General features: G+C 60.7%; 1 protein-coding gene across 2 annotated transcripts; it reads left to right on the top strand.

Annotated features, from left to right (window-relative positions):
* The first annotated feature begins 1,764 nt into the window (after positions 1 to 1,764).
* CELSR2 (cadherin EGF LAG seven-pass G-type receptor 2) lies at positions 1,765 to 26,822 on the top strand. Of its 2 annotated transcripts, XM_057310404.1 has the most exons (34): positions 1,765 to 5,246; positions 9,796 to 10,443; positions 12,386 to 12,608; positions 13,028 to 13,143; positions 13,320 to 13,408; positions 13,801 to 13,958; positions 14,358 to 14,521; positions 14,675 to 14,800; positions 15,165 to 15,331; positions 15,628 to 15,915; positions 15,999 to 16,173; positions 16,405 to 16,546; positions 16,704 to 16,824; positions 17,452 to 17,635; positions 17,791 to 17,892; positions 18,624 to 18,718; positions 18,952 to 19,161; positions 19,638 to 19,821; positions 19,929 to 20,057; positions 20,144 to 20,324; positions 20,461 to 20,628; positions 20,727 to 20,853; positions 20,978 to 21,178; positions 21,492 to 21,666; positions 21,959 to 22,071; positions 22,222 to 22,301; positions 22,396 to 22,522; positions 22,616 to 22,738; positions 23,337 to 23,464; positions 23,700 to 23,788; positions 23,886 to 24,080; positions 24,209 to 24,379; positions 24,523 to 24,757; positions 25,232 to 26,822. In XM_057310404.1, the coding sequence occupies exons 1-34, from the start codon at positions 1,922 to 1,924 to the stop codon at positions 25,251 to 25,253; spliced, it is 8,781 nt and encodes a 2,926-aa protein (XP_057166387.1). In that variant the 5' UTR covers positions 1,765 to 1,921; the 3' UTR covers positions 25,254 to 26,822. The 2 variants fall into 2 exon arrangements, with proteins under 2 accessions (XP_057166387.1, XP_057166388.1); XM_057310405.1 differs by lacking the exon at positions 24,209 to 24,379.
* The last annotated feature ends 1,081 nt before the right edge of the window (positions 26,823 to 27,903 follow it).

Raw genomic sequence — 27,903 nt, 5'->3', positions numbered from 1 at the left:
AGCAGGGGGGACAGGGACAGGCTCTGACCGCACTTCATCCCAGGAACGCTACTGTTATCTGTGTTTTATTTTGGGTTTCTACTTCAAATTTCATTTGAAAAACAGATTGTCCTGCTAAATTAACTTTTGGAAACCATGTACCTTATTCAATCCCCTCATTTTACAAAAGGCAAATTGAGGTACAGAAATTTGACCAAATCACACAGCCAGAGGGTGGGGTAGGGGGCTGAGAATAAAGCCCCAGCCTCCTCCCCAGGCCAGACCTCATACTGCCTGACCAGGCCCCTGGCACTGCACCCAGCTGGCCCTACTGCTCCTGGATAGAGGTCCCTGGGTGGGGAATGAAAGAGGGCAGCTCCTTCGGGATCACGCTTCACCAACCCTGCCTGGCTCTTCTTCATGGTCCAGTTTCCATGCTGGGCCACTCCCAGGACTCCGGGAATCCTGCACGCCCCTTTCAAGTGGAAGATTCGGTCTGCAGGCCTACACCTGGGACTGGGCTGTTTGCTAATCACAAAGCTGTGAGTGGAAGGAAGGGAACAGCAGCTGGACACTGATGGGGAAGGAGCGTGGGGGCAAGAGGTCATCTCTCCAGCCAGGAGGCCCTATGGGGCAGTGAAATCCACTGGTCTAGGAGCCAGGTTTCCTGGATCCTAAAGTTTGGCTCCATCCCTCACCAGCCTTGTGACCCTGTACAAGTTTCAGCCTTTCTGGGCCTCAGAACCTGGTAATGTTAGTGTGTTTATATCAGCGAGCTCTGGCTTTGACACTCCCAAATTACCTCCCCCTGAAAAGTCCAGGTGGTGTCCCAGATGAGCCTGGGGTCCTTCTGCCCAGCAGCTGGACCCCAAGGGGGGGTCCTAGTTAGACCACAACCTGGATTAGGGGCGGGGATGGGGGGCTTAGGACTTCACTGCGTGCTGCCAGGGAGGTGGGATGTCTCTGCAATATGGGGGAGGCTGTATACTGTTGAGCAGGGGCCTTTTAGCTCAGTCTGACCCAGGCCCGGAGGGCTCTTATCAGCAGCCAACTATGGTAGGCAGTGTGAGGTGGACCCTTGGCCTCTGAGAGCCCTTCCAAATGTTTTTGAAAACCTCTAAGCATACTTAGGATACTACCACCATTATTATCATTCGTTGTCTGGCTTCTGACTGCTAATTCCTCTCGAACCTGTGGTAGGGATCTGTCACTGGCCCAGTGGCAGGCCTGGGGAGGGATTGGGAGTGGAGGCCTGGCCAGCGGGAATCCTAGAACGTCGGTGCGGAGGAGGGCGCTGGGTGGGGCCCACCTCCTTCGGTGCGGCTGGCGTCGCCGCTTTAAGGCGGCGGCGGCGCGAGCAGGTCTATGGTAATGAGCCGCCGCCGCCGCGGCAGCCGCCGCCGCTCTGCAGATCTCGCCCGCCCGCCGGGGAGGCGAGGGATCGTGGGGCTGGGCCCTTGGCCGCGGGGACAGCAGTAGCCGCGGCGGGGACGCGGGGCGCGAGCGGGCGGCGCGGGGCCGTCGAGGACGGCCGGGGTCCGGGTGCGTAGCTCCGCGGGCGCAGGTGGGCCATCCCGCGGGGGCGAAGGGGGCACCTCGGGGCTCAGGGAGTCGGCAGGGCCAGGGGCGCGCGGGCCCCGCGGGCGCAGGTGGCGAGAGCTGGGCGCGCAAGTGGAGGCGCAGCGCCAGCCCGCGGTGGTCGGGGTGACCCGGGCGCGGGCCGGGATCGGGGAGCGGTGCGAGCCCGGGTGCGTCGGAGGGCTCCGCGCCGGGCGGCTCCGCGCCGGGCCCCGCCGAGGCAGCAAGGCGCAGGCCCCGAGGGGCGCACGAGTGGCCCCCGGGGACCGGCGCCCTGGCACGGGCATGAGGCGCGGCGGGGCCGGCTGGAGCCGGAGGAGGAGCCGCCGCCGCCGTTGACCCGGCCGGCCGGGAGCAGGGAGAGATGCAGAGCCGGGCAGCCCGCGCCCCCCTTCCAACGCCACTGCTGCCGCCGCCGCCGCCGCTGCTGTTGCTGCTGCTGCTGCTGCTGTTGCTGCCGCCACTGCTGGGAGACCAAGTGGGGCCCTGTCGTTCCCTGGGGTCCGGGGGACGTGGCTCCTCAGGGGCCTGCGCCCCCGTGGGCTGGCTCTGTCCAGCCTCAGCCTCCAACCTCTGGCTCTACACCAGCCGCTGCAGGGATGCAGGGACAGAGCTGACTGGCCACCTGGTGCCCCACCACGACGGTCTAAGGGTCTGGTGTCCAGAATCCGGAGCCCACATCCCTCTGCCGCCAGCCCCAGAAGGCTGCCCATGGAGCTGTCGCCTCCTGGGCATTGGAGGCCACCTCTCCCCACAGGGCAAGCTCACCCTGCCCCAGGAACAGCTGTGCTTAAAGGCTCCACGACTGAGATGCCAGTCCTGCAAGCTGGTGCAGACCCCAGGGCTCAGGGCAGGGGAAAGGTCAACAGAAGAGTCCATGGGCGGGCGTCGGAAAAGGAATGTGAATACAGCCCCCCAGTTCCAGCCCCCCAGCTACCAGGCCACAGTGCCTGAGAACCAGCCAGCGGGTACCCCGGTGGCATCCCTGCGGGCCATTGACCCAGATGAAGGTGAGGCAGGCCGGCTTGAGTACACCATGGATGCCCTCTTTGATAGCCGCTCTAAACATTTCTTCTCTCTGGACCCAATCACGGGTGCTGTAACCACAGCCGAGGAGCTGGATCGTGAGACCAAGAGCACCCATGTCTTCAGGGTCACGGCGCAGGATCATGGCATGCCCCGACGCAGTGCCCTGGCCACACTCACCATCTTGGTGACTGACACCAATGATCACGACCCTGTTTTCGAGCAGCAGGAATACAAGGAGAGCCTCAGGGAGAACCTGGAGGTTGGCTATGAGGTGCTCACTGTCAGAGCCACAGATGGCGATGCCCCTCCCAACGCCAATATTCTGTACCGCCTATTGGAGGGGCCTGGCGGCAGCCCCTCAGAAATCTTTGAGATTGACCCTCGCTCTGGGGTGATCCGAACCCGTGGCCCTGTGGATAGGGAAGAAGTAGAATCCTACCAGTTGACAGTGGAGGCAAGTGACCAGGGTCGGGACCCTGGTCCACGGAGTGCCACAGCCGCTGTGTTCCTATCTGTGGAGGATGACAATGACAACGCCCCTCAGTTCAGTGAGAAGCGCTACGTGGTCCAGGTGCGCGAGGATGTGACCCCGGGGGCCCCGGTGCTCCGGGTCACAGCCTCAGATAGAGACAAGGGCAGTAACGCCCTGGTGCACTATAGCATCATGAGTGGCAATGCTCGGGGACAGTTTTACCTTGATGCTCAGACTGGGGCTCTGGATGTGGTGAGCCCTCTTGACTATGAGACGACCAAGGAATATACCCTGCGGGTCCGGGCACAGGATGGTGGCCGCCCCCCGCTATCTAACGTCTCTGGCCTGGTGACAGTGCAGGTCCTGGATATCAATGACAATGCCCCCATCTTTGTCAGTACCCCCTTCCAGGCTACTGTGCTGGAGAGTGTCCCCTTAGGCTACCTGGTTCTCCATGTCCAGGCCATTGATGCTGATGCTGGTGACAATGCCCGCCTGGAATACCGCCTTGCTGGGGTTGGGCATGACTTCCCCTTTGCCATCAACAATGGCACAGGCTGGATCTCTGTGGCAGCTGAACTGGACCGGGAAGAGGTTGACTTCTATAGCTTTGGGGTGGAAGCCCGAGACCATGGCACCCCAATGCTCACTGCTTCAGCCAGCGTCAGTGTGACCATCCTGGATGTCAACGACAACAACCCCACCTTTACCCAACCAGAGTACACGGTGAGACTCAATGAGGATGCGGCCGTGGGCACCAGCGTGGTGACAGTGTCGGCTGTGGACCGTGATGCCCACAGTGTCATCACCTACCAGATCACCAGCGGCAACACCCGCAACCGCTTTTCCATCACCAGCCAGAGTGGTGGTGGGCTGGTGTCGCTCGCTCTGCCGTTGGACTACAAACTTGAGCGGCAATATGTGCTAGCGGTCACTGCCTCCGACGGCACGCGGCAGGACACGGCACAGGTGGTAGTGAATGTCACTGATGCCAACACCCATCGTCCCGTCTTTCAGAGCTCCCACTATACGGTGAACGTTAACGAGGACCGGCCAGCAGGCACCACGGTGGTGCTGATCAGTGCCACGGACGAGGACACAGGCGAGAATGCCCGCATCACCTACTTTATGGAGGACAGCATCCCCCAGTTCCGCATTGATGCAGACACGGGGGCTGTCACCACCCAGGCTGAGCTAGACTATGAGGACCAAGTGTCCTATACCCTGGCCATCACTGCCCGGGACAATGGCATTCCCCAGAAGTCTGACACAACCTACCTGGAGATCCTGGTGAATGACGTGAATGACAATGCCCCTCAGTTCCTGCGCGACTCCTACCAGGGCAGCGTCTATGAGGATGTGCCCCCCTTCACCAGTGTCCTGCAGATCTCAGCCACTGACCGTGACTCTGGCCTTAATGGCAGGGTCTTCTACACCTTCCAAGGGGGCGATGATGGAGATGGTGACTTCATCGTAGAGTCCACGTCAGGCATCGTGAGAACGCTTCGGAGGCTCGATCGTGAGAACGTGGCCCAATACGTTTTGCGGGCGTATGCGGTGGACAAGGGGATGCCTCCAGCCCGCACGCCCATGGAAGTGACGGTCACCGTGTTGGATGTGAACGACAATCCCCCTGTCTTTGAGCAGGACGAGTTTGACGTGTTTGTGGAAGAGAACAGCCCCATTGGGCTGGCCGTGGCCCGCGTCACAGCCACCGACCCTGACGAAGGCACCAACGCCCAGATCATGTACCAGATCGTGGAGGGAAACATCCCTGAGGTCTTCCAACTGGACATCTTCTCTGGGGAGTTGACTGCTCTGGTGGACTTGGACTACGAGGACCGGCCCGAATACATTCTGGTCATCCAGGCCACGTCGGCTCCCCTGGTGAGCCGGGCCACAGTCCACGTCCGCCTGCTTGACCGCAACGACAACCCACCAGTGCTGGGCAACTTTGAGATCCTTTTCAACAACTATGTCACCAACCGCTCAAGCAGTTTCCCTGGGGGTGCCATTGGCCGCGTGCCTGCCCACGACCCTGACATCTCAGACAGCCTGACCTACAGCTTTGAGCGGGGGAATGAACTCAGCCTGGTCCTGCTCAATGCCTCGACGGGCGAACTGAGGCTGAGCCGGGCATTGGACAACAACCGTCCTCTGGAGGCCATCATGAGCGTGCTGGTGTCAGGTAAGGAAGGGCCCAGGTGGTGTTGGGCGGGGGTGCCCCTTGGGGGAGGGCCCGGGCAGCCGTCCAAGGAGGAACCACTGACCCGCCTCTCTTGCCCAGGGCCTGGCACAGAGGTTGAGGGGTGAGAAACAGCTTGGGAAGGAGCCCTAGGAATCCTGGCAGCTGGTGGAGGCCCCGCCTGCCGCCCCAGGCTGGGCTGGGCTGCTTTGGTTGGCTGCCCCCTGCCTACCACCCTGTGACGTGGCAGGGGAAGTGTTGCGAGGCTGCCCTGGCTCTGGCTGCCAAGATTGTGAAAAAAGGCGCGTGGAAGACTAGGGGGCCAGGAGAGCTGGGGGAGGGGTAGAGAGGACGGTGGTGTGTGGGTTGGGGGGGGGAGGCGAGCTGGTCCCCTCAGCACCCCTTCATGCCCGGCAGGCTATTCCTGTGATCTCATAACAGGCTTCTGACAGAGCAGAGGGCGATGGGGCACAGGGTTGCCGCCGAGGGGTCGGGACCCTGCAGTCGGGCCTCTTCTGGCCCCTTCTGGCTCCCGGCTGAGCCCCAGACTGGCTGAGGGGGACTTTGTCTAGTGCATTCTTTTCCCTCCAGGCAGAAAGAGCCTGGCCTGGCTACCCCTTCAGAGCTCCTGCAGGAAGTGAAGCCAGAGCTCATTGTCTCTGTCCAAACAGACCCCACTGTCAGAGGCCATGGTTCGGGGTCCAGCTTGGGGGAGGGGCTGCAGTGAAGCCAGGGGCAGGCTGAGGCCTCCTGGGCCCCCTTGCCACCCCATGGGCTGTTCTTAGGATGCTAGGCCTTCCTTGCTAGCTGTGACCAGCCTGGGCTCAGAATGGGGTGTGGGACCAGGATGAGCCAGGGGACTGGTGGCCTTTGAGGGTACAGCCCCCTGTTCCAGTGGGGAGAGAACAGAGTCCTGGGGCGTGGGAGCCTGGCCAGGACCCAGGCTGGGCATTCCTGCTGCTTGGCCAAGCGCTCAGCCTGCAGACTCCCTGGACAGAGCGTTGGGGGAGGAGAGTTGGGGGGGGGGCGTTCTGTCTTCTCTGTCAACTGTGGGGAGTGGCAAGGAGGGGACCAGCCCTAGGTTGCTGAGTCCCTTCCCCAAGCTTGGGAACCACTGGCACCCCCATGAGGGCCCCTTGTTAGGGGCACCCTGAAGATTGATGGGCCGGGGTACCCCACTCCAGACACATCAGGGAGGGGAAGAAGAGAAGAGTCTGGCACTCCTCTACTGTCACCCCGGGGAGACTGGCCTGGAGGGGATGAGAGGCATGCAGATGCAGGGTGTGGCCTCAGCCCCCAGCCCGCTGCGGGCTCTACCTGGACAGATGCCCCCTACCCTACTTCTCAGGCGGCCATGGGGCCTGGGCATGTGAGCTTTTAGAGGTCATGGACAAGGTTCTGTGCCTCTTAAAGCTTCAGTTTCCCGCCAGGAGGAAGTGAAGGGCTGGAGTTCCTGGATCCTAGATCCTTCTCCGTGCTGGTAGAAGCAAGCAGCCGGGAGGGATGGAAAAGAAGGGGCTCTTCCTCTTGTCCTCCCCACAGCCTGTCCTAGGTGAGAGTGGCAGGACACTGAGGAGGCCCCGCCCAGCCTGCAGGCTCCTACCAGGGCAGAGCCCCTGACCACAGCTCCCCTAGGACAGAAGGGAAGGCCTTGGGCTGGCCCTCTAGCCCTGGCCCCATCCTGTCCCCTCGGCCCTGACCCTTGGAGGCAGTCACCACGGCAACCCCAAAGTTCAGGGAGGCTGGGGTGAGGGAGAATTGACTCCCACTGCCCCTTTGTTTTCCTTCTCTTGTTCTTTGTCTCTCTTTCTTTCCCGCCCCTGCCCCTGCCCATGGGGGCCCTCCTGCTCTGCCCCGCTCCGTGGCCCTCTCCCCATCTCCTGTGTGGCTCTCTCCTTTCCCACTTTCTCCATTGCTGGCTCTTTTCCTGGATCTTTGTTTTCCCGTTTAGTCTCCACGTTCATGCCTGTCTGCCTTCCCCCTCTCTGGTTCCCTTGGCTGGGTGGCTCTCCTGAAGCCCCAATTCTCCCTGCTTTTCTTACTCTGCTGGGACACACAGGAGCTCCTGTGCATGGTCCGGTCAGCACCCAGAGCGGTAGACCCTGTCCAGGCCTGCAGCTTCCACTGGCACATCTCCCAGGGGAGAGAGGCTTGGAGTCTGAATCTGCCACAGTCTGGGACCTGGGACCCCTGTTCCCACCCTGCCTTGGCACCTGCGGGGTGACCCAGGTCAAAGCAGGGGAGAGGAACAAAGAGGAAGGATTGAACAGTAGGTTGATTGCTGGGATGGGGGACCACAGAGGAGGGGGCAGGTGGCCACAGATGGTAGACCAGATGGGAAGCAACAGAGACATATTGGGTGAGGGGCATGGGCGGGGCCTGGGACTGAGGAGGGAGGCACAGGGAGGAGTGCTTGTTCCCAGGGCTTGAGCGGTGGTGAGGCTTCTCTCGCTCATGGGCTTTGACTGCCCCCTCCCTTCCCTAATCAGTCAAGGGCACTGGTGTGGACTCTTGGGCCACTTTCTGCCTGGAGAGACTATCCCATCAAGGAATCACTGGGCAGAGACACCAAATACACAGGAGCCCTGTGTCAGTTCCACGCCTCAGGGCAGGGTGGTCTGAAAGAGGGAGGAAAGTAGAGCCTGAGGTCATCATCTGGGCAGGCTTCCTGGTGTAGGTGAGCTTGGGGCAGGTGAGAGAAGTAGGATGACTGTGGGCTGGCGTCTGGGTAGGCCAGGTGGGAAGGCTCAGCATGTCTGGTGGCTATAGACAGGAGTGGGAAGAGCAAGAGTGGGTAATGACATGCAAGCTTGCTGGTGAGAGCTGGCGGGCTTTGGCAGTCTCAGGTGATGAGGCTGGAGGGTAGGTGGGTGGACGGAGGACGGGGCCGAGATGGGTATCTGCCTTCAGCCTTCCCAGGCTCAACTGAGCTGCCTGGGGTAGTTAGCCACCTCAAATAGGTATAGCGTAGAAACAGAATCTATTTTCAGGTTCCTCTCCTACTCCCACCCCACCCCAGAAACACCATCTCCTGACCCGTTCCTGCCAGGGAGTCCTTTTCAATATCAACTCAGGGCCCCTGCTGTATTTTATTTTTTATTTTTTAAAAGATTTTATTTATTTATTTATTTATTTAAGAGCGAGCGAGAGAGTGAGAGAGAGGGAGCACAAATTGCAGGGAGAGGTAGAGGCAGAAGCAGACTTCCCTCTGAGCAGGGAGCCCGATGCGGGGCTCAATCCCAGAACCACAGCATCATGACCTGAGCCGAAGGCAGAAACTTAACCAACTGTGCCACCCAGGCGCCCCCCCCCCCCACTGTATTTTAAAGACCACTTCTTCACTATGGAGACATCAACATCTTAGTATTTACTGAACACCTACTATGTGTAGGACATTGTAATAAATAAAAGTATGAATACCTTTTAGAACCCTGCCAAGCCATTTCCTCCTCCCCACTGGCCTCCAGCTTTCATTTCTGAGCTAAATAAAATCCATCGCCATGTATATGTGCATCAGGTGCGCATGGTATTTCTGGGATCAGAGTGTGGGTGGAGTGAGACACTAGAGTGTGTTAGCACCTAGCTGTTTATAAGTGAGTGTGGGGCCTGCAGGTGTGGCAGGCATTCGGGTAATGCGTGAGCCAAGTGGGCGATGAATAGCTGGAGGCCCAAGGCCAGAGGAGAGGTCAGCCTAGTGGGGCTCTTCCGTGGTTTCAGGTTGGAGAGCTGCCCAGGCCCTTCCCTTTCTGCCCCCCAGATCCCTCACAGCATCAAGGCAATGGGTGGTACAGGCTCTGGTAAGGTGGCTCCGCTGGATTTCCTGGGGTGAGCCCCCCCCCAGGCTATCTTCGGCAGCCTGGAGAGTTGGGCGGGAAGAATGCTTTGTGTGGGGCGTTGCTATGGGGATAGCCGGCCTGCGCCCAAGCAGCTACGGGGCTCAGTGGGAGGGGGACTGGGTGGCCCACTGACCCAGTTCACCCCCCCACTCTGCCTTGGTGGGGGAGGAGGGAGCATAGCCAGGGTCAGGGTGATGGTAGTGTTGAGATATAGAGGCCAAGGGGGCAGGATGATTATTTTTGTGGGTATCTCATGGTGCTCTGGGCCCTATAGAAAGGTATGACATAGGCAAAATCGGGTTCTTGTGAAGGGAAGCCCTGAATCTGGTGTAAGGGATCAAAACTCGTGGCTTGGGCAGGGAAAGGTGCACAAACATTAGAAAAATGTACCATTCTTCCCAACGGAGGGCTTTGGGAAAGCTGGGCAAAGACAACTTTTGAAAATCAGATTCCCCTTAGTGTCTATGGGGGCTGATCCCTCAAGGTGTGACTTGCCTACAGGAGACATACATGTAGTTTCTTGGGCGCCTTTTGCCAATTAGAAAAGGGAGTCCATTGTGGCATCTGGGCAACGCAGGGGTTTGTGGGCTGGATCTCAGCTCCCACTCCCTTCTCGGGAGTGGCCACCCAGGGCTGCGCAGGGCTAGGCCTATGGCTCGGCACCCCTGCCCTCCCCAGCTGCACGTCAGGTCCTGACCCTTGTCGTTTCTCTGCAGACGGCGTGCACAGCGTGACTGCCCAGTGCGCGCTGCGTGTCACCATCATCACGGATGAGATGCTTACGCACAGCATCACGCTGCGCCTGGAGGACATGTCGCCGGAGCGCTTCCTGTCACCCCTCCTGGGTCTCTTTATCCAGGCCGTCGCAGCCACGCTGGCCACACCCCCAGACCACGTGGTGGTCTTCAACGTGCAGCGGGACACCGACGCCCCTGGCGGCCACATCCTCAATGTGAGCCTGTCCGTAGGCCAGCCGCCGGGCCCCGGGGGCGGGCCGCCCTTCCTGCCCTCCGAGGACCTGCAGGAGCGCCTGTACCTCAACCGCAGCCTGCTCACGGCCATCTCGGCACAGCGCGTGCTGCCCTTCGACGACAACATCTGCCTGCGCGAGCCGTGCGAGAACTACATGCGCTGCGTGTCCGTGCTGCGCTTCGACTCCTCGGCGCCCTTCATCGCCTCCTCGTCCGTGCTCTTCCGGCCCATCCACCCCGTCGGGGGGCTGCGCTGCCGCTGCCCGCCCGGCTTCACGGGCGACTACTGCGAGACCGAGGTGGACCTCTGCTACTCGCGGCCCTGCGGCCCCCACGGGCGCTGCAGCAGCCGCGAGGGCGGCTACACCTGCCTCTGCCGCGACGGCTACACGGGTGAGCACGACCGCTACACGGGTGAGCGGCGGTGGGGGGCGGGGTGGCCTGGCGGGCTGACGCAGCGGCGCAGGCGCAGACCCGGCTAAGCGCCGGGCTGTCTCGTCGCTTTCCAGAGGGAGGTATGGGTTACGCTGGGCAGCCGCAGAACTCACTGGCTGGTCTACGAGCTGCTGGGGAGAGCGGAGGGGGGAGCCCTTCTTCTCCGAGAACCCGCCGCCCCCCATCTCAGGCGGCTAAGTGAGGTCAGCACCGCTCTAGAGGCAGCCCGCTTGGGTTTATAGTCCAGCTTTGCCACTAGTTGCGTGACCTTGGGCAAATTACTGAACCTCTCTGTGTCTCAGTATTTTCGAATGAAGATAATGACTGTGTTTACATCATAGCATGGTTGTAAGGCCTAATTAAATTAATACATGTGAAGAGCTAGCCCTTGGAAGGCGTTGGCTGTGATTGAAGAGACCCCTGGGATCAGGTGGCTTGTTCTGAGTCTCACCTCACAGCTTGACCAGCCCTGAAGCTGGGCCAGGGACCTGGTCTCTCCCACCACTGGGAGAGTTACCTTTCTTTCTTTCTTTCTTTCTTTTTTAATACTAATTTTTTATTATGTTATGTTAGTCACCATACAGTATGGGAGAGTTATCTTTCTGAGCTATAAGCAGTGCTTTCCTTCCCAGGCATTCAGGGGAAGGCATAGAAGAAACGAGGGGTTTGGGTGTGGAGCAGGGTTGTTTCAGAAGGTCGTTGTACCTGTGTGACCCTAAGCAGAATAGCTCCACCCCTGCCCAGGTGCTGGAAAAAGGGTCAGGCGTCCTGGTTGGCCTGTGACCTGGGTCTTTACACATTCCCTCCCCAGCCTCTCCCTGGGAGGCTCACTGCCTCTGCTTTGTGCTCCTGACCCTGCCCTGCGGGATCCTGTTTCTCCTCTGGTCACCCCCTTCTCCTCTCCTCCGTGGGCCCTTCCTTCCCAGATAGGTTAGGCCTTATTCTCTCTCCTCCACAGCCATGCTCACTGGCTCTGCCAGCAGTAGCAGGCAGACCCCACCGCCTTCCCTGCTGCATCTTCCTGCCCAGAACTTGCCAGACTTGACTCCTCTCAGCTGCTGCTGTGGGTGGGGGTGGAAGGGAGGGGAGGGCTTGGGGGATGGGAGGGGAGTCTTTGTCCAAGAGGATGGGGAGGGGGGCTTAGAGTAGGCGAACAACAGTTTCCATGGAAACAAGAGCCAGTCACTAGGCACAGGAGCTGAGAACCTATCTCTAGAATCTGGGAATGGGGAGGGAGAGAAAGGGGTGGATTTTCCCATCTGATGTTGTTGGAATTTTCAGCTCCTCCACTGAAATCCTGGTCTGCTCCCAAGGCTCAGTTCCCCACTCTGTCAGCATCTCCCAAGTGCACAGGGGGCCTCAGTCTGGACCCCAGGGCTCGGGTGGGAGTTCTCCGCCCCATTCCTGGGAGTCCCCAGCTTCTTCCCTCCCACCCATAACTCTGACAATCCAAGTGGAAGTCTGGTCTCATCCCCAGAGAGGGAAACTGATCTTGGCGCCTGACAGGGACAAAAGCACCAGTGGGAGGGAGGGAGGAAGGGGGTTTGGCACCAGCTCTGGTGTTGTCCTGCAGGCTCTTTCCTCCATGCACATTCACCCCTGTGGCAACAGAACACCCCCAAGCTTGCTTGGTAGCCGTGACACCAAAGGCTAACTAGGACCTGGGCCTTATGACCGGGGCCCCCGGCGGGCCCGTGTGCTTGAGCCCCAGCCAGGAGTACAGAAGGGCCTGGGAGCTTCACGGAACTTGCAGGGCAGCAGTATAATGGGAGGGTGGTGAGGATGCTTGGGAGAATTCAGGAGTGTTACAGGAGGTGTGGCTGGGCAGGGAGGCATCCCAGTTCCCCTCCACCGTCTCAGGCGCTTGGTACTCACTCACCCTGCCTTTCCCCCTGCCCAGGTGAGCACTGCGAGGTGAGTGCCCGCTCAGGCCGTTGCACACCAGGTGTCTGCAAGAATGGGGGCACCTGCGTCAACCTGCTGGTGGGCGGCTTCAAGTGCGACTGCCCGTCTGGAGACTTCGAGAAGCCCTACTGCCAGGTGACCACACGCAGCTTCCCTGCCCGCTCCTTCATCACCTTTCGTGGCCTGCGCCAGCGCTTCCACTTCACCCTGGCCCTCTCGTGAGTGGCCGGGCACTGGGAGGGGTGAGGGAGGGCGGTGGGAGCCTGGGGTGTCTCCCCGTCTGCAGACAGGCTGAAAGGTCAGGCAGCGAGAGTGCTGGGAGCAGGTTGTTGGCAGAGCCAGGTCGGCAATTAGGGTTGCCTGTGCACTTTGCCGGCAGACCTTCCTCACCCACCAGGGTCCACTGACCACTCCTCCTACACACTCTCGAGGGTGGGGAGCCAGGGTTCAGGGCTCTGGTTTCCGTTCTGGTGTGGGCTCAACGTCCACACTTTAGCTCCGTGGCCCATAGAGCCAAGGGCCAAGGTGTCAGCCCTCCGGAGGGTCCTGAGTAAGATCAGGGGCTAGTTAGGTGGCTGGGGTGGTTGGGGTTAGGTGGGTGCCCCATTCCTTGCCCCCATCCCCAACTCCTGCTCAGGTTTGCCACCAAGGAGCGTGATGGGCTGCTGTTATACAACGGGCGCTTCAACGAGAAGCACGACTTTGTGGCCCTCGAGGTGATCCAGGAGCAGGTCCAGCTCACCTTCTCTGCAGGTGACCCCGGTTGCCCCATGTCCTTGCCCATCCCCCAAAGGCCCTAGGTGTCTTGGCCCCCGACTCCAAGTCACACACTCCCACTAGCCAAACCTGGGTCTGGTTCCACCATGAGCACACCCTCCCCATTCCCAGCCCTCATCTGGTGTCCCAGCTTACCTGGGTCCTTTCCTCAGGGGAGTCGACCACCACCGTGTCCCCGTTCGTGCCCGGAGGGGTCAGTGATGGCCAGTGGCACACAGTGCAGCTGAAGTACTACAATAAGGTGGGTGTCAGAGGGGGTCAGGGGTCGCAGGGCTCTGTCCTTGGCTCAGGTGCTCAGACCAAGGTGGCACTTCATCCGGGGGGCTGGTCATGGCACTTCTGGCTGAAAGGGAGGGAGGGGGGTGCGAACTTGCCACTTGGCTGGGCTGTTCCCCTTCCGCCACCAAGTAGTGCTCGATACTCCGCGTCCTGTTAGGCACGAACTCCAGTGAATGTCGAGGAAGGCAGTTAAGCACGTATGTCACGTGAGCATGCTGTATGTGCACGTGTGTATATATCCACACACGTGTGTACAAAGGGGAGTCAGCAGCTGCTGGTGTCTCTGTGCCTGGCCCATGAACCTTGTGGGCTCCTTGTTCACGGCGCCCCTTCTCCGCCCTTCTCTGTCCACAGCCACTGTTAGGTCAGACGGGGCTCCCGCAGGGCCCCTCGGAACAGAAGGTGGCTGTGGTGACCGTGGATGGCTGCGACACAGGGGTGGCCCTGCGCTTTGGAGCTGTCCTGGGCAACTACTCCTGCGCTGCCCAGGGCACCCAGGGTGGCAGCAAAAAGTGAGCAGGGGAGAGGGCTGGGGCATGGGGCACGGCGTGGGGCCAGGTGGGGAGGGAAGGTTGAAAGGGTGGGCCTTCGGGGCCCTAGAAATGGAAAGCCTTCTAGATGGGGGCCCTCCCTCACCTTGCTTCCCTTAGCCTCTGCTCAGCCTTCTGCAGGGGTGGGGGTCGCGGGAGAAGCGCAAGATTAGGGGATTAGAGCAGGGTCTGGAGGAGAGGTGGGGATGAGATGAGAGTAGCTCCAGGTTGGGGTGCCTCCCTTCCCCTGTGCTGTTCTTCAGAGCCCCTTGGGCTCCTGCCTTGGCCCTTCCACACTCTGGCCTGTGGCAGGGAGAGGGGAGAAGGAAGAGCCAGAAGGCCCCCCATGGTGCCTCATGTTGCCACCATTTTTGCCGCCAGGTCTCTGGATCTGACAGGGCCCCTGCTGCTGGGTGGGGTCCCCGACCTGCCAGAGAGCTTCCCGGTCCGCACACGGCACTTCGTGGGCTGCATGAGGAACCTGCAGGTGGACAGCCGGCACGTGGACATGGCCGACTTCATCGCCAACAATGGCACCGTGCCTGGTATGCGAGCCTGGGGTAGGGGCCAGGCCAGGAGCCCCGGGCAGAAAGGAGGGCTATGCCCGGTATGGGGACGTGTTGGGGGTTTCAGAGGCCCCTCCAGCAGCAGGTTTTCTGTTTGGAGCCCCGAGCCGAGCCTCTTTCTCTCCCTTCTAGGCTGCCCTGCCAAGAAGAACGTGTGCGACAGCAGTACTTGCAACAACGGGGGCACCTGCGTGAACCAGTGGGACGCGTTCAGCTGCGAGTGTCCTCTGGGCTTCGGGGGCAAGAGCTGTGCCCAGGGTAGGAGAGGCAGCCACCAGAGGCCAAGGCCCGAGAGCTGTCACCAATGCTGGGAACACTGGCAGGGTCCGGGCAGGCACTGGGCAGGGCCCAGCCAAGCTGGGCTGTGGGTGGAAAAGCGTGTCTGGGCAGAGCCCCGAGAGGGTAGCACTGGAGACAAAGGACCCAGTCAGAGGCAGGCCTGGGCACAGTGTGGGGCGGGCCCAGGACAGGTAAGTGCTCTGGAGGGCGGGGCCAACGAGGGGAGCGGGCACTAGGAGAGGCAGTGCCCTGCCTCCCATGGAACCACCACCCCTGAGCATCATACCCCCTGCGGCACTTGGCTGCTCCACCCCTCAGAGTCTGCCTTTATCTGCCTCCCCAGAAATGGCCAACCCGCAGCGCTTCCTGGGCAGCAGCCTGGTGGCCTGGCACGGCCTCTCACTGCCCATCTCCCAGCCCTGGCACCTCAGCCTCATGTTCCGCACACGCCAGGCCAACGGTGTCCTGCTGCAGGCTGTCACCAGGGGGCGCAGCACCATCACCCTGCAGGTGATGCGGGGACGGGTAGGGGGCAGGTGGGCCCTGACCAGGGCTGCAGTAGCCTCCAAGGGGGCTGGTCAGAGAGGGCTGGGCGGGGTCTTTTCTCTCCCCAAGGAAGAGGCAGCTAGAGCTGCTCGTTGGATCACTGCTGCCATCTATTGGCCCCGAGGGAAATAATACCTTTTCCTCTGTGGCCTCCGCTGGGCCCTAGGATGGGTTTGGTGGTCCGGACAGGAGGAGGACAGTGGGCTGGAAGAGCCGATGAAAGCAGGCTGCTGACCTTCTTTTCTTTTCTTCTGGTGAAGCTGAGGGAAGGCCACGTGGTGCTGAGTGTGGAGGGCACAGGGCTCCAGGCCTCGTCTCTCCAGCTGGAGCCAGGCCGGGCCAATGACGGCGACTGGCACCATGCCCAGCTGGCACTGGGAGCCAGTGGGGGCCCCGGCCATGCCATCCTGTCCTTCGACTACGGGCAGCAGCGGGCAGAGGGCAACCTGGGCCCCCGGCTGCACGGGCTGCACCTGAGCAATGTTACGGTCGGGGGAGTGCCTGGGCCGGCCAGCGGTGTGGCCCGCGGCTTCCGAGGCTGTTTGCAGGTGAGCGTCCCCCTCTGCCTTCCCATCCTCCCCACCTGGAGGCCTGCTCTAGGGAGGGCCAACATGGCTTCTGTCCCTCCCAGGGTGTGAGGGTAAGCGAGACGCCCGAGGGGGTTAGCGGTCTGGATCCTAGCCGCGGGGAAAGCATCAATGTGGAGCCAGGCTGCAGCCTGCCAGACCCCTGTGACTCGAATCCGTGTCCTGCCAACAGCTACTGCAGTGATGACTGGGACAGCTATTCCTGCAGCTGTGATCCAGGTGTGCCAGGGATCCGGGGAAATGGGGAGGTGGGCGGGTGCCCGGGGTCTCACTTCGGCTCTGCTGTGTGACCTGAGGCCAGTCGCGTGACCTCTCGGAGCCTTGTCTCCCGCACTACAAAGCTACAGCCAGCTGGTAGGACTCTCAGGTGGAAGGAGGTGGAGTGAAGGCAAGTTTATAGAAAGTGCCAGTGCAGGGTGGGGATTGAGCCTCTTGTCTTTACGGTCCCAGGTTACTATGGCGACAACTGTACTAACGTGTGTGACCTGAACCCATGTGAGCATCAGTCCATGTGTATCCGAAAGCCCAGCGCCCCCCACGGCTACACCTGCGAGTGTCCCCAGAATTACCTTGGGCCATATTGTGAGACCAGGTAAGTGGACCGGGGCATGCCGCAGCCTGTCTCTGGGGTGTCTCTCAGAGCCCCGGGAACCGGGCTGAGCCACAGCCACAGTCAGAAGGGCCACACACGGCTGCAGCAGACGGGGGTGGCAGAGGGGGCTCATGTCTGCCTGGGCCCCTCTCTGCAGGATTGACCAGCCTTGCCCCCGAGGCTGGTGGGGACATCCCACGTGCGGCCCGTGTAACTGTGACGTCGGCAAAGGCTTCGACCCAGACTGCAACAAGACAAGCGGCGAGTGCCACTGCAAGGTGACAGCCCCAACCTGGGCCTCCACATAGCCACCTGGGCCGTTGAGGGGAGGCAGTGGAGAAAGCCTACCTGCAGAGAGCTCAGGACTTTGTGCCCTTACTCTGATGGGGGGTGGGGGGTGGGAGGGGACGCAAGTGGCCACGTGCACTTGTATGTCTGCGGTTTGGGGGGACCCAGGACCAGTACTTTACCAGTGAGCTCTAGGCCAGCTGTACTGGTGTTTGCAACCCACTTGGATCGATTGGTGTCTCACTGATGGACCTCACTACAAATCATTACCAGTTAAGTTTTTTTTTAAGATTTTATTTTTCTGAAAGAGAGAGCGCATGCGAGAGTGAATGCGTGCTCACAGGAGTGGGGGTAGGGGCAGAGGGAGAAGTAGACTCCCCGCTGAGCAGGGAGCCCAATGCCGGACTCGATCCCAGAACCCTGGGATCATGACCCAAGCCGAAGAGAGACGCTCAACCGACTGAGCCACCCAGGCACCTCTAAATATTTTGAATACCACTCCCAGGGGGACCTGAATTCAGTGAGCCTCCCTCTAGAGGGGCCACAGCCCAAAGGACCCATGAGCATCCTGGAGAGAACCTGAGCCAGTGACCCATGTCCTCCCTCCTCCCTCTCAGGAGAACCACTACCGGCCCCCTGGCAGCCCCACCTGCCTCCTCTGCGACTGCTACCCCACGGGCTCTTTGTCCCGCGTCTGTGACCCTGAGGACGGCCAGTGTCCCTGCAAGCCAGGCGTCATTGGGCGCCAGTGTGACCGCTGTGACAACCCCTTTGCTGAGGTCACCACCAATGGCTGTGAAGGTAGGCTTCCTATGATGGGTTGGTGGCTCTCCTGCTGTGCGCTCGGTCCTGGCGTCCCAGGGAGTCCAGGAGCAGGGGCTGGTTGCCGGCCCGAAGCTGCTGAGGGAGGGCTGGAAGGACAGCTGCCCCGGGTGACCCTGTGTGCTTCCTTGCAGTGAATTATGACAGCTGCCCACGGGCCATCGAGGCTGGGATCTGGTGGCCCCGTACCCGCTTTGGGCTGCCTGCTGCTGCCCCCTGCCCCAAAGGCTCCTTTGGTAGGTGCTGGAAGCTAGAATGTGATGTTGTGGACTTAGCCTCTCATCTCTGGGACAAGGGTGGGAAGCCCCTGGCTGCAAATCCTGGCACCTCTCTCTGGTCTTCAGGTCCTGGAGACTCCGTGTCCCATCCTTCCTGGGCGCACTGTGCCTCTGCTCCCAGGGTTGCCCAGATGAAGGGCACCTGCATCTTGGAGCTCTTATCAAAAATGCTGACAAACCTGCAGCGTGCCTGCCGCGGGGTTGGGTGCTAGAGATTTGGAGATGACTCACACAGAGTTCCCGTCCGCAGCTCGCCCCCCGGAATGGGAGTTATGCTACTAGCAAGGCAGTCTGGGGAGCAGGGGCCGTCAGATGCTATTCCGGGGGACACAGCCCAGGGACGGGGGCTGGTGTTGGTCCTTGGATCGATGACCAACAGAGTTCGTAAGCAGAGGGGGGCAGAGATCCCAAAGTGGTGGCTGCAGAGGGGCAGTGAGGTCTGGGGGCTCGAGGAGAACACGTGCCCCGTGCTTCTAGAGTCCTCATTTGGGCTGATCTTGCAGAGGTCTTGGCTCTAGTGTTCTCTACACCTGTCTTCCTCTTCTCACCTGGGCTACAGGAGGGCAGGGCCCTTGTTTGCTTGTCTCCTGTCTCTGGCGCATGAGGTGCTGGCCCCCAGGAACTCAGGCAGGTCCCGGAAGCCTCCTGTGTCTCTCCTGAGGCCTGCCCTCTGGGCTTCCTTCCCCTAGGGACCGCCGTGCGCCACTGTGATGAGCACAGGGGGTGGCTCCCCCCAAATCTTTTCAACTGCACATCAGTCACCTTCTCAGAGCTGAAGGGCTTTGTAAGTGAACCTCCCCATCTCTAGCTCCTCTCTCCCCTCCCTGCTGTCAGCTTTGAGAAAGGGGCTTCTGGAGTTCCAGCCCCTGCCTCCTGGGGCCTCCACCCAGAGTGGCCATTTCTCCCATTTCCTGAGGCCCTTTTATTCCCGAGTTCCAGCTCTGCCCTCTGGGGACCTCACTGCTGCCCTCCTGTGCTGACCTCCCTTGCTCCCTGTCCTGTCTGGCTCCATCCTAGGCGGAGCGGCTGCAGCGGAACGAGTCGGGTCTGGACTCGGGGCGCTCCCAGCGACTGGCCCTGCTCCTGCGCAATGCCACACAGCACACGGCTGGCTACTTCGGCAGCGACGTCAAGGTGGCCTACCAGCTGGCCACACGGCTGCTGGCCCACGAGAGCGCCCAGCGGGGCTTTGGGCTGTCCGCCACACAGGATGTGCACTTCACCGAGGTGGGGCTTGGCTGGGGCAGGGCTGGCTGGTTAGATGGGGGTCATGGTGAGTGAGCCTGTTCCTGGGGCAACTTGGGGGCCATCCCTGCCTTTGTGGAGGGACCTCCAAGCTGGCATGAGGCCTCCAGGAGCTCCCTTGAGCCGTGGAATTTAGAGCAACTCTTTCCAGCCCTTTTCCTAGTAAGGTGTTGATAGAAACTAATGTTTGTTATTGGGGCCTGGTGTGACCAGGTTCCTCGGAGCAGGGGCCCTGCCCACTGTGCCACAGTGGGGAGGAATGAGCATCTAGTACCTACGTAGGGGTCCAGGCCCAGGGCCCCGAAGCTCTTAGTTGCAGAGGAGGAGGGAAGGTTTGAGGGAGGGGCGTGGTTCGGGTGGGTGGCCGGCGGGGGTAGCCAGGGCTGAGCGGGGCACAGGTGGGCCTGGTGGGGGGATGAGGAGGTGTGGGGCCATACGAGTGACCACACCCACCCTAGAACCTGCTGCGGGTGGGCAGTGCCCTCCTGGACGCGGCCAACAAGCGGCACTGGGAGCTGATCCAGCAGACGGAGGGAGGCACCGCCTGGCTGCTCCAGCACTATGAGGCCTATGCCAGCGCCCTGGCTCAGAACATGCGGCACACCTACCTGAACCCCTTCACCATTGTCACGCCCAACATTGGTGAGGCTGGGTCAGGGCGGGGTTTGTGCACAGAATCCCGGGCACGAGTGGCTGTGCTGGGGGCCTCTGTGCCAGCCCCAGGGTCTGACCTGTGACCCTCTCCTTAGTCATCTCTGTAGTTCGCTTGGACAAGGGGAACTTTGCTGGGGCCAAGCTGCCCCGCTACGAGGCACTGCGGGGGGAGCGGCCCCCAGACCTGGAGACAACGGTCATTCTGCCTGATTCTGTCTTTCGAGGTCAGTGGGGAGCTATGGGGTGGGCCAGGGGCCAGGCTGGGGCATCTGTGCAGGGCCCAGCTGAGTGGATAGTGTCCTGATCCCAGAAACAGCCACTGTGGTCCGGCCTGCGGGCCCCGGAGAGGCCCAGGAGCCAGAGGAGCTGGCCCGGCGTCAGCGGCGGCACCCAGAGCTGAGCCAAGGTGAGGCCGTGGCCAGTGTCATCATCTACCGCACTCTGGCCGGGCTGCTGCCCCATAACTACGACCCGGACAAGCGCAGCCTGAGGTGAGCCGCCGAGGGGACAAGGGGGACCTGGGGGTGCAGGCTGGGCGGCCAAGCCATGAGGCATAGAGAGAGGCCGGGGGCTGGGGGTATCCCCGAGACTGCCCTAGTGACCATACGCCTGCCTGTTCCTCATCAGAGTCCCCAAACGGCCAGTCATCAACACGCCTGTGGTGAGTATCAGCGTCCATGACGATGAGGAGCTTCTGCCCCGAGCCTTGGACAAGCCGGTCACGGTGCAGTTCCGGCTGCTGGAGACGGAGGAGCGCACCAAGCCCATCTGCGTCTTCTGGAACCATTCCATCCTGTGAGCCTGCGCTGCCCTACTCCCAAGGCTTTGGGCGGAGAGCCAGGCCCCTGGGTGCCTTACCCTCCTTGTCTCCTGACCCTGCCTCCCTCCCGCAGGGTCAGTGGCACTGGTGGCTGGTCAGCCCGAGGCTGCGAGGTCGTCTTCCGCAACGAGAGCCACGTTAGCTGCCAGTGCAACCACATGACGAGCTTCGCCGTGCTCATGGACGTGTCCCGGCGGGAGGTTGGACCCACATTGGGGTGGGGGGTGCAGCTGTGGAGCTAGGGGTGGGGGCCCAGGGCCCTGGGCTGGAGGCTCAGGCCCCGCCCTTCCTAATTCTCCTGGCCTCCTGCCACCTGCCCCGCAGAATGGGGAGATCCTGCCGCTGAAGACACTGACATACGTGACCCTAGGGGTCACCTTGGCTGCCCTGCTGCTCGCCTTCCTCTTCCTCACCATCCTGCGTGCCCTGCGCTCCAACCAGCACGGCATCCGACGGAACCTGACTGCTGCTCTGGGCCTGGCGCAGCTGGTCTTCCTCCTAGGAATCAACCAGGCTGACCTCCCTGTAAGATATCTCTCCTCACCCAGAAACTGTCCACAACTGCCAGTCCTCTCGGCTCCCTAGGAGTCCTCCCCAGCTCCCTGCCCCGGTCCCTGCTTCTGCAGCAGGGGCTCTGAGAGAACGCAGCCCAGCTCCCAGCCCACAGTTTCCTCTTCTCGGGCTCCCCCTCACTTCCCCGGCACCCGAGAAGTACCTCCCTCTGGCCCACACTTCCTGAAGCACCCCGAACACCCCAGCCCTCCCCTACTGCCTGAGAAGATGAAATCCGTGCCCTGGGGGTGCCCCAGTCACTGACCTGGCGTGGCCGGGCCCCCAGTTTGCTTGCACAGTCATCGCCATCCTGCTGCACTTCCTGTACCTCTGCACCTTCTCCTGGGCCTTGCTGGAGGCCCTGCACCTGTACCGGGCGCTCACCGAGGTGCGCGACGTCAACGCCGGCCCCATGCGCTTCTACTACATGCTGGGCTGGGGCGTGCCCGCCTTCATCACAGGTACCCCCACCTCCTTCCCGGGCCCGAGGCTCTACATCTCTAGGCCCGGGGTCCACCTTCATGCCACGCTCTTCCCACCCACATCCCCATGCCCCAGGCCAAGTCGTCCTCTCGGCCCCTGAGGCTTCCCACCAGGGGTTGGGTCCCCCGTCCTAGAGGGTCAGCATGGTCACAGGAACACAGGGTGGGTGGAGCCCTTCATCCTCGGCGCCTGCCCGTGAGTCCACATGACACCTGACTGATTCCCGAGGTCCTACCACCCCTTCCCCTGCTGTTGTCACCGTACCCCCAGGTCTAGCCGTGGGCCTGGACCCTGAGGGCTATGGGAACCCTGACTTCTGCTGGCTCTCCGTCTACGATACGCTCATCTGGAGTTTTGCTGGCCCCGTGGCCTTCGCGGTCTCGGTAGGTGCTAGAAAGTGGGCTGGGGGCGAGCAGGCTGCGTATGTCCTCAGGACCCCCTGTAAGAATGGTGCAACTGCTGGGCCCCCATGGGGTGGGGTAGAAGCTGTCTGTCCCCTGATGACCCCCCTCCCCCATCCCCTCTCCCGCTAGATGAGTGTCTTCCTGTACATCCTGGCAGCCCGGGCCTCCTGTGCTGCCCAGCGGCAGGGCTTTGAGAAGAAAGGCCCCGTGTGAGTATGGGGTGTGGGTGCCTGGGCAGCAGGCAGTGGGCAGGCAAGGGCGCAGGGGACCTCTGGGCCGGGCTCACAGCCTCCCCCTCTCTAGCTCGGGCCTGCGGCCCTCCTTCGCTGTCCTCCTGCTGCTGAGCGCCACGTGGCTGCTGGCGCTGCTCTCTGTCAACAGTGACACCCTCCTTTTCCACTACCTCTTTGCCGCCTGCAATTGCGTCCAGGTACCTGGCTGCACCCCGTGGAGGTGGGAGGTGAGGCCTGGCCGTGGGGTGCCCAGACGGGCACTTAGATAGCCGCTGCCTGTTGCCTGCCAGGGCCCCTTCATCTTCCTCTCCTACGTGGTGCTTAGCAAGGAGGTCCGGAAAGCACTCAAGTTTGCCTGCAGCCGCAAACCCAGCCCCGACCCTGCGCTGACCACCAAGTCCACCCTGACCTCGGTGAGGGAGCCGGGGACCGGGGAGGTGGATGATTTCTGGGGCCGGGAGGAAGAGGCGGGAGCCCCAGGGAGCTCGCTCTCTGTGCTTTGGGCCCCACTTTTTCTTCATCCTTACATCCTTTTCTGGAAGGAGGGAGGGGTGGGAAAATGGTATGTGTGGCCTGGGAAGAGTGGGATTTGGGGGTGGGGAGGAGGATTTTGACTCAGGAGAGATGGGAGTGGAGCTAGGAAGAATAAGTTGGGGAAGGGGCCAGACAGGTGATGCAGTCACAGATACCCAACATCAGAATCCCTGGCGCATCTTGGTAAATTTTCTATCTCCCAGCACATTCTTGGGAGGTCATTTTTTACCAGGACGCCCTGTCATGTAGCCAAGTCCAGGGTACTTGGGGTGCCCAGGGCTGGCACAGCTACAGCAGAGTTACAACCACTACTGGGCCCTGATATGGGGGGCAGCTGAGATGTGGGGTCTCTCTCTTCCAGACCTGGGTGTGTGGGAGGTAGGCCTTAGGGCAAGCTCCCTCGACCCTTCCACCCCCCCATCCTGGGGCCACCCCATGCTGCTCCCCCACTTACTGATCTCTCTGTTCCCTGCCTAGTCCTACAACTGCCCCAGCCCCTATGCGGATGGGCGGCTGTACCAGCCCTATGGAGACTCAGCCGGCTCTCTGCATAGTGCCAGCCGCTCGGGCAAGAGTCAGCCCAGCTACATCCCCTTCTTGCTGAGGTGAGTGCTGGTGTTGGGGGCGTCGGCAAGGGGAGAAGAGCACCACCCATGCTGGAAGCCAGGCCAGCCATCTACTGGGAGTTGAATAGCATACAGGATGGCTGACACGGGTGGCAGCTTAAATTAGAAGCAGGAGGGGCACGGGGCAGGGCCTGGGAAACCTAGGAGAGAGAAAAGAACGGGACACTGGGCAAGGGGCTGGGCTGACCCCTCCAGCGTCGTCTTGTCTTTTCAGGGAAGAGTCTACACTGAACCCTGGCCAAGGGCCCCCTGGCCTGGGGGACCCGGGCAGCCTATTCCTGGAAGGTCAGGACCAGCAGCATGGTGAGAAAGGAAGCTCCTGGTGGCCAGTGGGGGACAGCTGCATGGCTTTTGTGGAAGGTGTGCAGGTGTCAGCCCTGATCTCTCCCCCATCTCCCAGACCCCGACACAGACTCTGACAGTGACCTGTCCCTGGAAGATGACCAGAGTGGTTCCTATGCCTCTACTCACTCATCAGACAGCGAGGAGGAGGAAGAGGAGGAGGAGGAAGAGGCCGTCTTCCCTGGAGAGCCGGGCTGGGACAGCCTGCTGGGGCCTGGCGCTGAGAGACTGCCCTTGCACAGTACCCCCAAGGGTGGGCCAGCGCCAGGGCTGTGGCCTTTGAGGGGGCAGTGGGAGGGCAGAGAGGCAGGGATTCCTCGGGTGGTGACTTTCCTAGCTGTCTGCCTTCTCTGGGCCTTACCTACTTCCTTTCTCCACCAGATGGGGGCCCAGGGCCCGGGAAGGCCCCCTGGCCAGGAGACTTTGGGACCACAACAAAGGAGAGTAGTGGCAATGGGGCCTCTGAGGAGCGCCCATGGGAGAATGGAGATGCCCTGCCTCGGGAGGGGTCCCTTGGCCCCCTTCCAGGCCCCTCTGCCCAACCTCACAAAGGTGAGTGGGGCATGCCCAGCTGCCATGCTCCCCCACTGGGCAGCCTCACACCTCACATTTGCCCTGTGGCTGGTAGGGCTCCCTAGAGCAGCCCCATGATCCCCCCACCTGCTTCTCATGGCGCCTGCTCCCCCGGCCCACAGGCATCCTCAAGAAGAAGTGTCTGCCCACCATCAGTGAGAAGAGCAGCCTTTTACGGCTCCCCCTGGAGCAAGGCACAGGGTCTTCTAGGGGCTCCTCAGCCAGCGAGGGCAGCCGGGGCGGGCCCCCTCCCCGCCCTCCACCCCGGCAGAGTCTCCAGGAGCAGCTGAACGGGGTCATGCCCATCGCCATGAGTATCAAGGCGGGCACGGTGGATGAGGACTCGTCGGGCTCCGAGTGAGTGGGGCTGGCTGGGTGGGACAGGGTGCACCCCACAGAGGCCCCGGCTGGGCTCAGAGCCGCTTCCAGGCCTCCCCAGGCTGCTCTGGTAGGCAGTCGGGGGACGAATGGGCTGGCGTAGCCCAGCTCTCTTACTGTGACGTGCCCACAAACCATGGTGGCCCATGGGGTCAGCTCAGCCTGCATCAGGCCAAGCGAGGGGGGGGGTGGGGAGCTGGGGTTGGTTGCTTTCCTGTTTCCTTCTCCTGGTGAAAGCTTCTCACTGTCTTCTCTGCTCCGACTAACCCCTGTCTGCCTTTTCTGTCACTTTCCTTTCCTGCCTCTCCAGATTTCTCTTCTTTAACTTCCTGCATTAACCCTGGGCCGGTGGTTCCTACACCCTGAGGCTCCCTTACCTTCCCCAGCTGCACTCATGCCCCCACTCCTGTCTTGTGCTTTATCCTGCCCCCGCTCCCCACCGCCTGCCCGCAGCAGCGACGAAACGTCCATCTGAGGAGCCTGGGCCTTGCCGGGAGGGGCACCCCACCCCACCCAAGGCCACCTAGTGCCAACTCCCTCCCCCACCATCCCCTTCACTGCACTTTGGACCCCTGGGGCCAACATCTCCAAGACAAAGTTTTTCAGAAAAGAGGAAAAAAAGAATTTAAAAAAGGATCTCCACTCTTCATGACTTCAGGGATTAATTTTTTTTATATGCTGGAAACTGACTCCCCTTTCCCTTCCCAAAGAGGATAGGACCTCCCAGGATACTTCCCAGCCTCTCCTCAGTTTCCCATCTGCTGTGCCTCTGGGAGGAGAGGGACTCTTGGGGGGCCTGCCCCTCATTTGCCATCACCAAAAGGACAGGACAAAGCCACATGCACCCAGGGCATCGAGCCCTGCAGGCTGCACCCCGGCGGGCCTCAGTATGGTGAGGGCGTCAAGGTCGAGGGCACTCCTCACCCTGCCTATGCTGCCCCTCCCAGGAACTGAAAAAGCCCCGTCCGGAGAGGGGGCAGAAGGACTCCACGCCCCCGGACCCCCAAATGCTGCATGAACACATTTTGAGGGGAACCCGTGCCCCTGGGCGGAGGCCGGGCCATCCCTGCCCCTCTCCTTTCCCTGGACTCTGGCCACGTGCCGCAGCCCAGGCGTCTGCTCAGTTCGCTGACCCAAAAGTGCTTCATTTCCCTGCCTGACCCACACGGGGAAGGCCAGTCATGTGTTCAGTTGCGCTTCTTTGCTGTGGTGTGGGTGGGACGGGGAGGAAGAGTGAGTCCAGGGCTGGCTTAGTTGCCCCCAGAAGTCTCAAGCACACGTCTCAAGTCTGCACTCTGGTGTCCACGCAGCCACCCCTGCCAAGATCAGACAAATCCCACTCTGACCTGCTGTGGCCTCTGAGACGTGTTCTATTTTTAACCCCTTTTCGGAATTGGCTCTCTTCTTCAAAGGACCAGGTCTTCTTCCTCTTTCTCCCCCTCTCCCACGCCCATCCCCAGCTCCCTGCGAAGAGAGAGTTAATATATATTTTTATTTATTTGCTTTTTGTGTTGGGATGGGTTCGTGTCCAGTCCCAGGGGGTCTGACGTGGCCGTGACGGGTTGGGTGTGTACCCAGCAGCCCTGGCGCGGGGAGCCGGAGGCCCTTCCCCTTGCTCCAGGCTGTCATCTCCTGCCTCCTCTCCTCCCGCCGCCTCAGTTTTGCCAACCGCCGTTCGTTTGAGTTACCTTGTACACTGAGCATGTATCCCCACTTGTCACTGACTTTCCTCTGGAGCAGGTGGCTAGAAAAAGAGGCTATGGGTGGAAAAAAAATGTTCCTGTTTCTCACGTGTAAGGCTGGTTGCTGGCTTTTCTGCCATGGATTCTCCCCCTGAACTCTTCCCTCAGCAATTCCTACAAAGGGTTAAAAATTTAACTGGTTTTTAACTACTGATGACTTGACTTAAAAAATACAAAGATGCTGGATGCTAACTTGATACTAACCCTCAGATTGTACAGTTTGATTGTTATACTGTAAATATAGTAGGGTTTTGTGTTCGTTTTTTTCATTTCCCCATACTGCTGAATAAACTATAGCTCTGTGCGGGTTGAGTGCTGTCATCATGTGCTTCTGTGCGGTGCCCTGTGCTTCCGGAGGGAGGCTCTGGAAAACAAGACCAGGCAGGGCCCTAGGAGACCAGGGCGGTCAGGGGCCTTGGGTGTCTAAGTGGCCAATGAGCTGGCCCCACTACCAGCACCCCAGCAGTGCTCCCCAGAGAGCCTCATCAGCACAGAGCCCATGTCCTGGCATGTCCAAGGAAGATGTGGCAGGTGGCAGGAGAGTATCCTTTTCATCAGAACAGGAGGGACTTGTGGCACTGGAAAGGCTGTGAAGAGCTGGCAGGTTTCCAGTCCAGCCCCTTAGGGCTGAGTCCTGGGACAGAATTCAGGAGACAGGGATGGCAGAGTGGCTGAGTGGCTCGGTGACTAGGTACCCCCTGACTCCACTCCTCTGGGTCATTTTGTGTGTTTTCCCATCGGAAATGAACTAACAATCCACACTCAAGCCACCTCTGTGTTCTGCAACATTACTTCTGTTCCCAAGTTTTGTGTTTTTCAAAGCTCAGTTCAGCACACTAGCTAAGGAGTTAACATGGGAGCCATAGAGGGTAGTGATTAAGAGCACAAACCTTGGAACCAGACCCAGTGACTTAAGCACTCTGAGCCTTAGTTTCTCTGCCTGCAATATGAGGATGATAATAGCATCTGCCTAATTGAGCTTTTATGAGAATTAAATGAGTTAAAACGTGTAAAGTGCTTAGAAGAGTTCACAGTGCACAGTAAGAGGCCAGTAAACGTTGGCCTCCCTCGTTGCTACTGGGGAGGGGTGAGGGGTAGTGCATACAGAGAAAAAGAGAAAGCCAGACCCAAAGGGAAGGAAGTAAGCAGGTAGCTGAGCAAGAAGGGCAGCTGTGGCAGGCGGGCCTCCTCGCCAGCTGGCAAGGTCTACTGGATGTTGCTTAAGCCGGTTTTGTTACAGGATGGAGGCGGGGCAGGTGGGGGTTATGAAATTCCACACTGATCAAGGGCGAAGGGAACATGTCTTGTCCTTTCTGGCCACCAGGTGGCAACAACACACAGGTCTGCCACTCGTTTCACCTCCCAAGCCACACACATGTGCCA

This window comes from Ursus arctos, unplaced genomic scaffold, assembly GCF_023065955.2.
Source record: "Ursus arctos isolate Adak ecotype North America unplaced genomic scaffold, UrsArc2.0 scaffold_12, whole genome shotgun sequence".
NCBI lineage: Eukaryota > Metazoa > Chordata > Mammalia > Carnivora > Ursidae > Ursus > Ursus arctos.
This window is presented reverse-complemented; position numbering and strand designations above follow the sequence as displayed.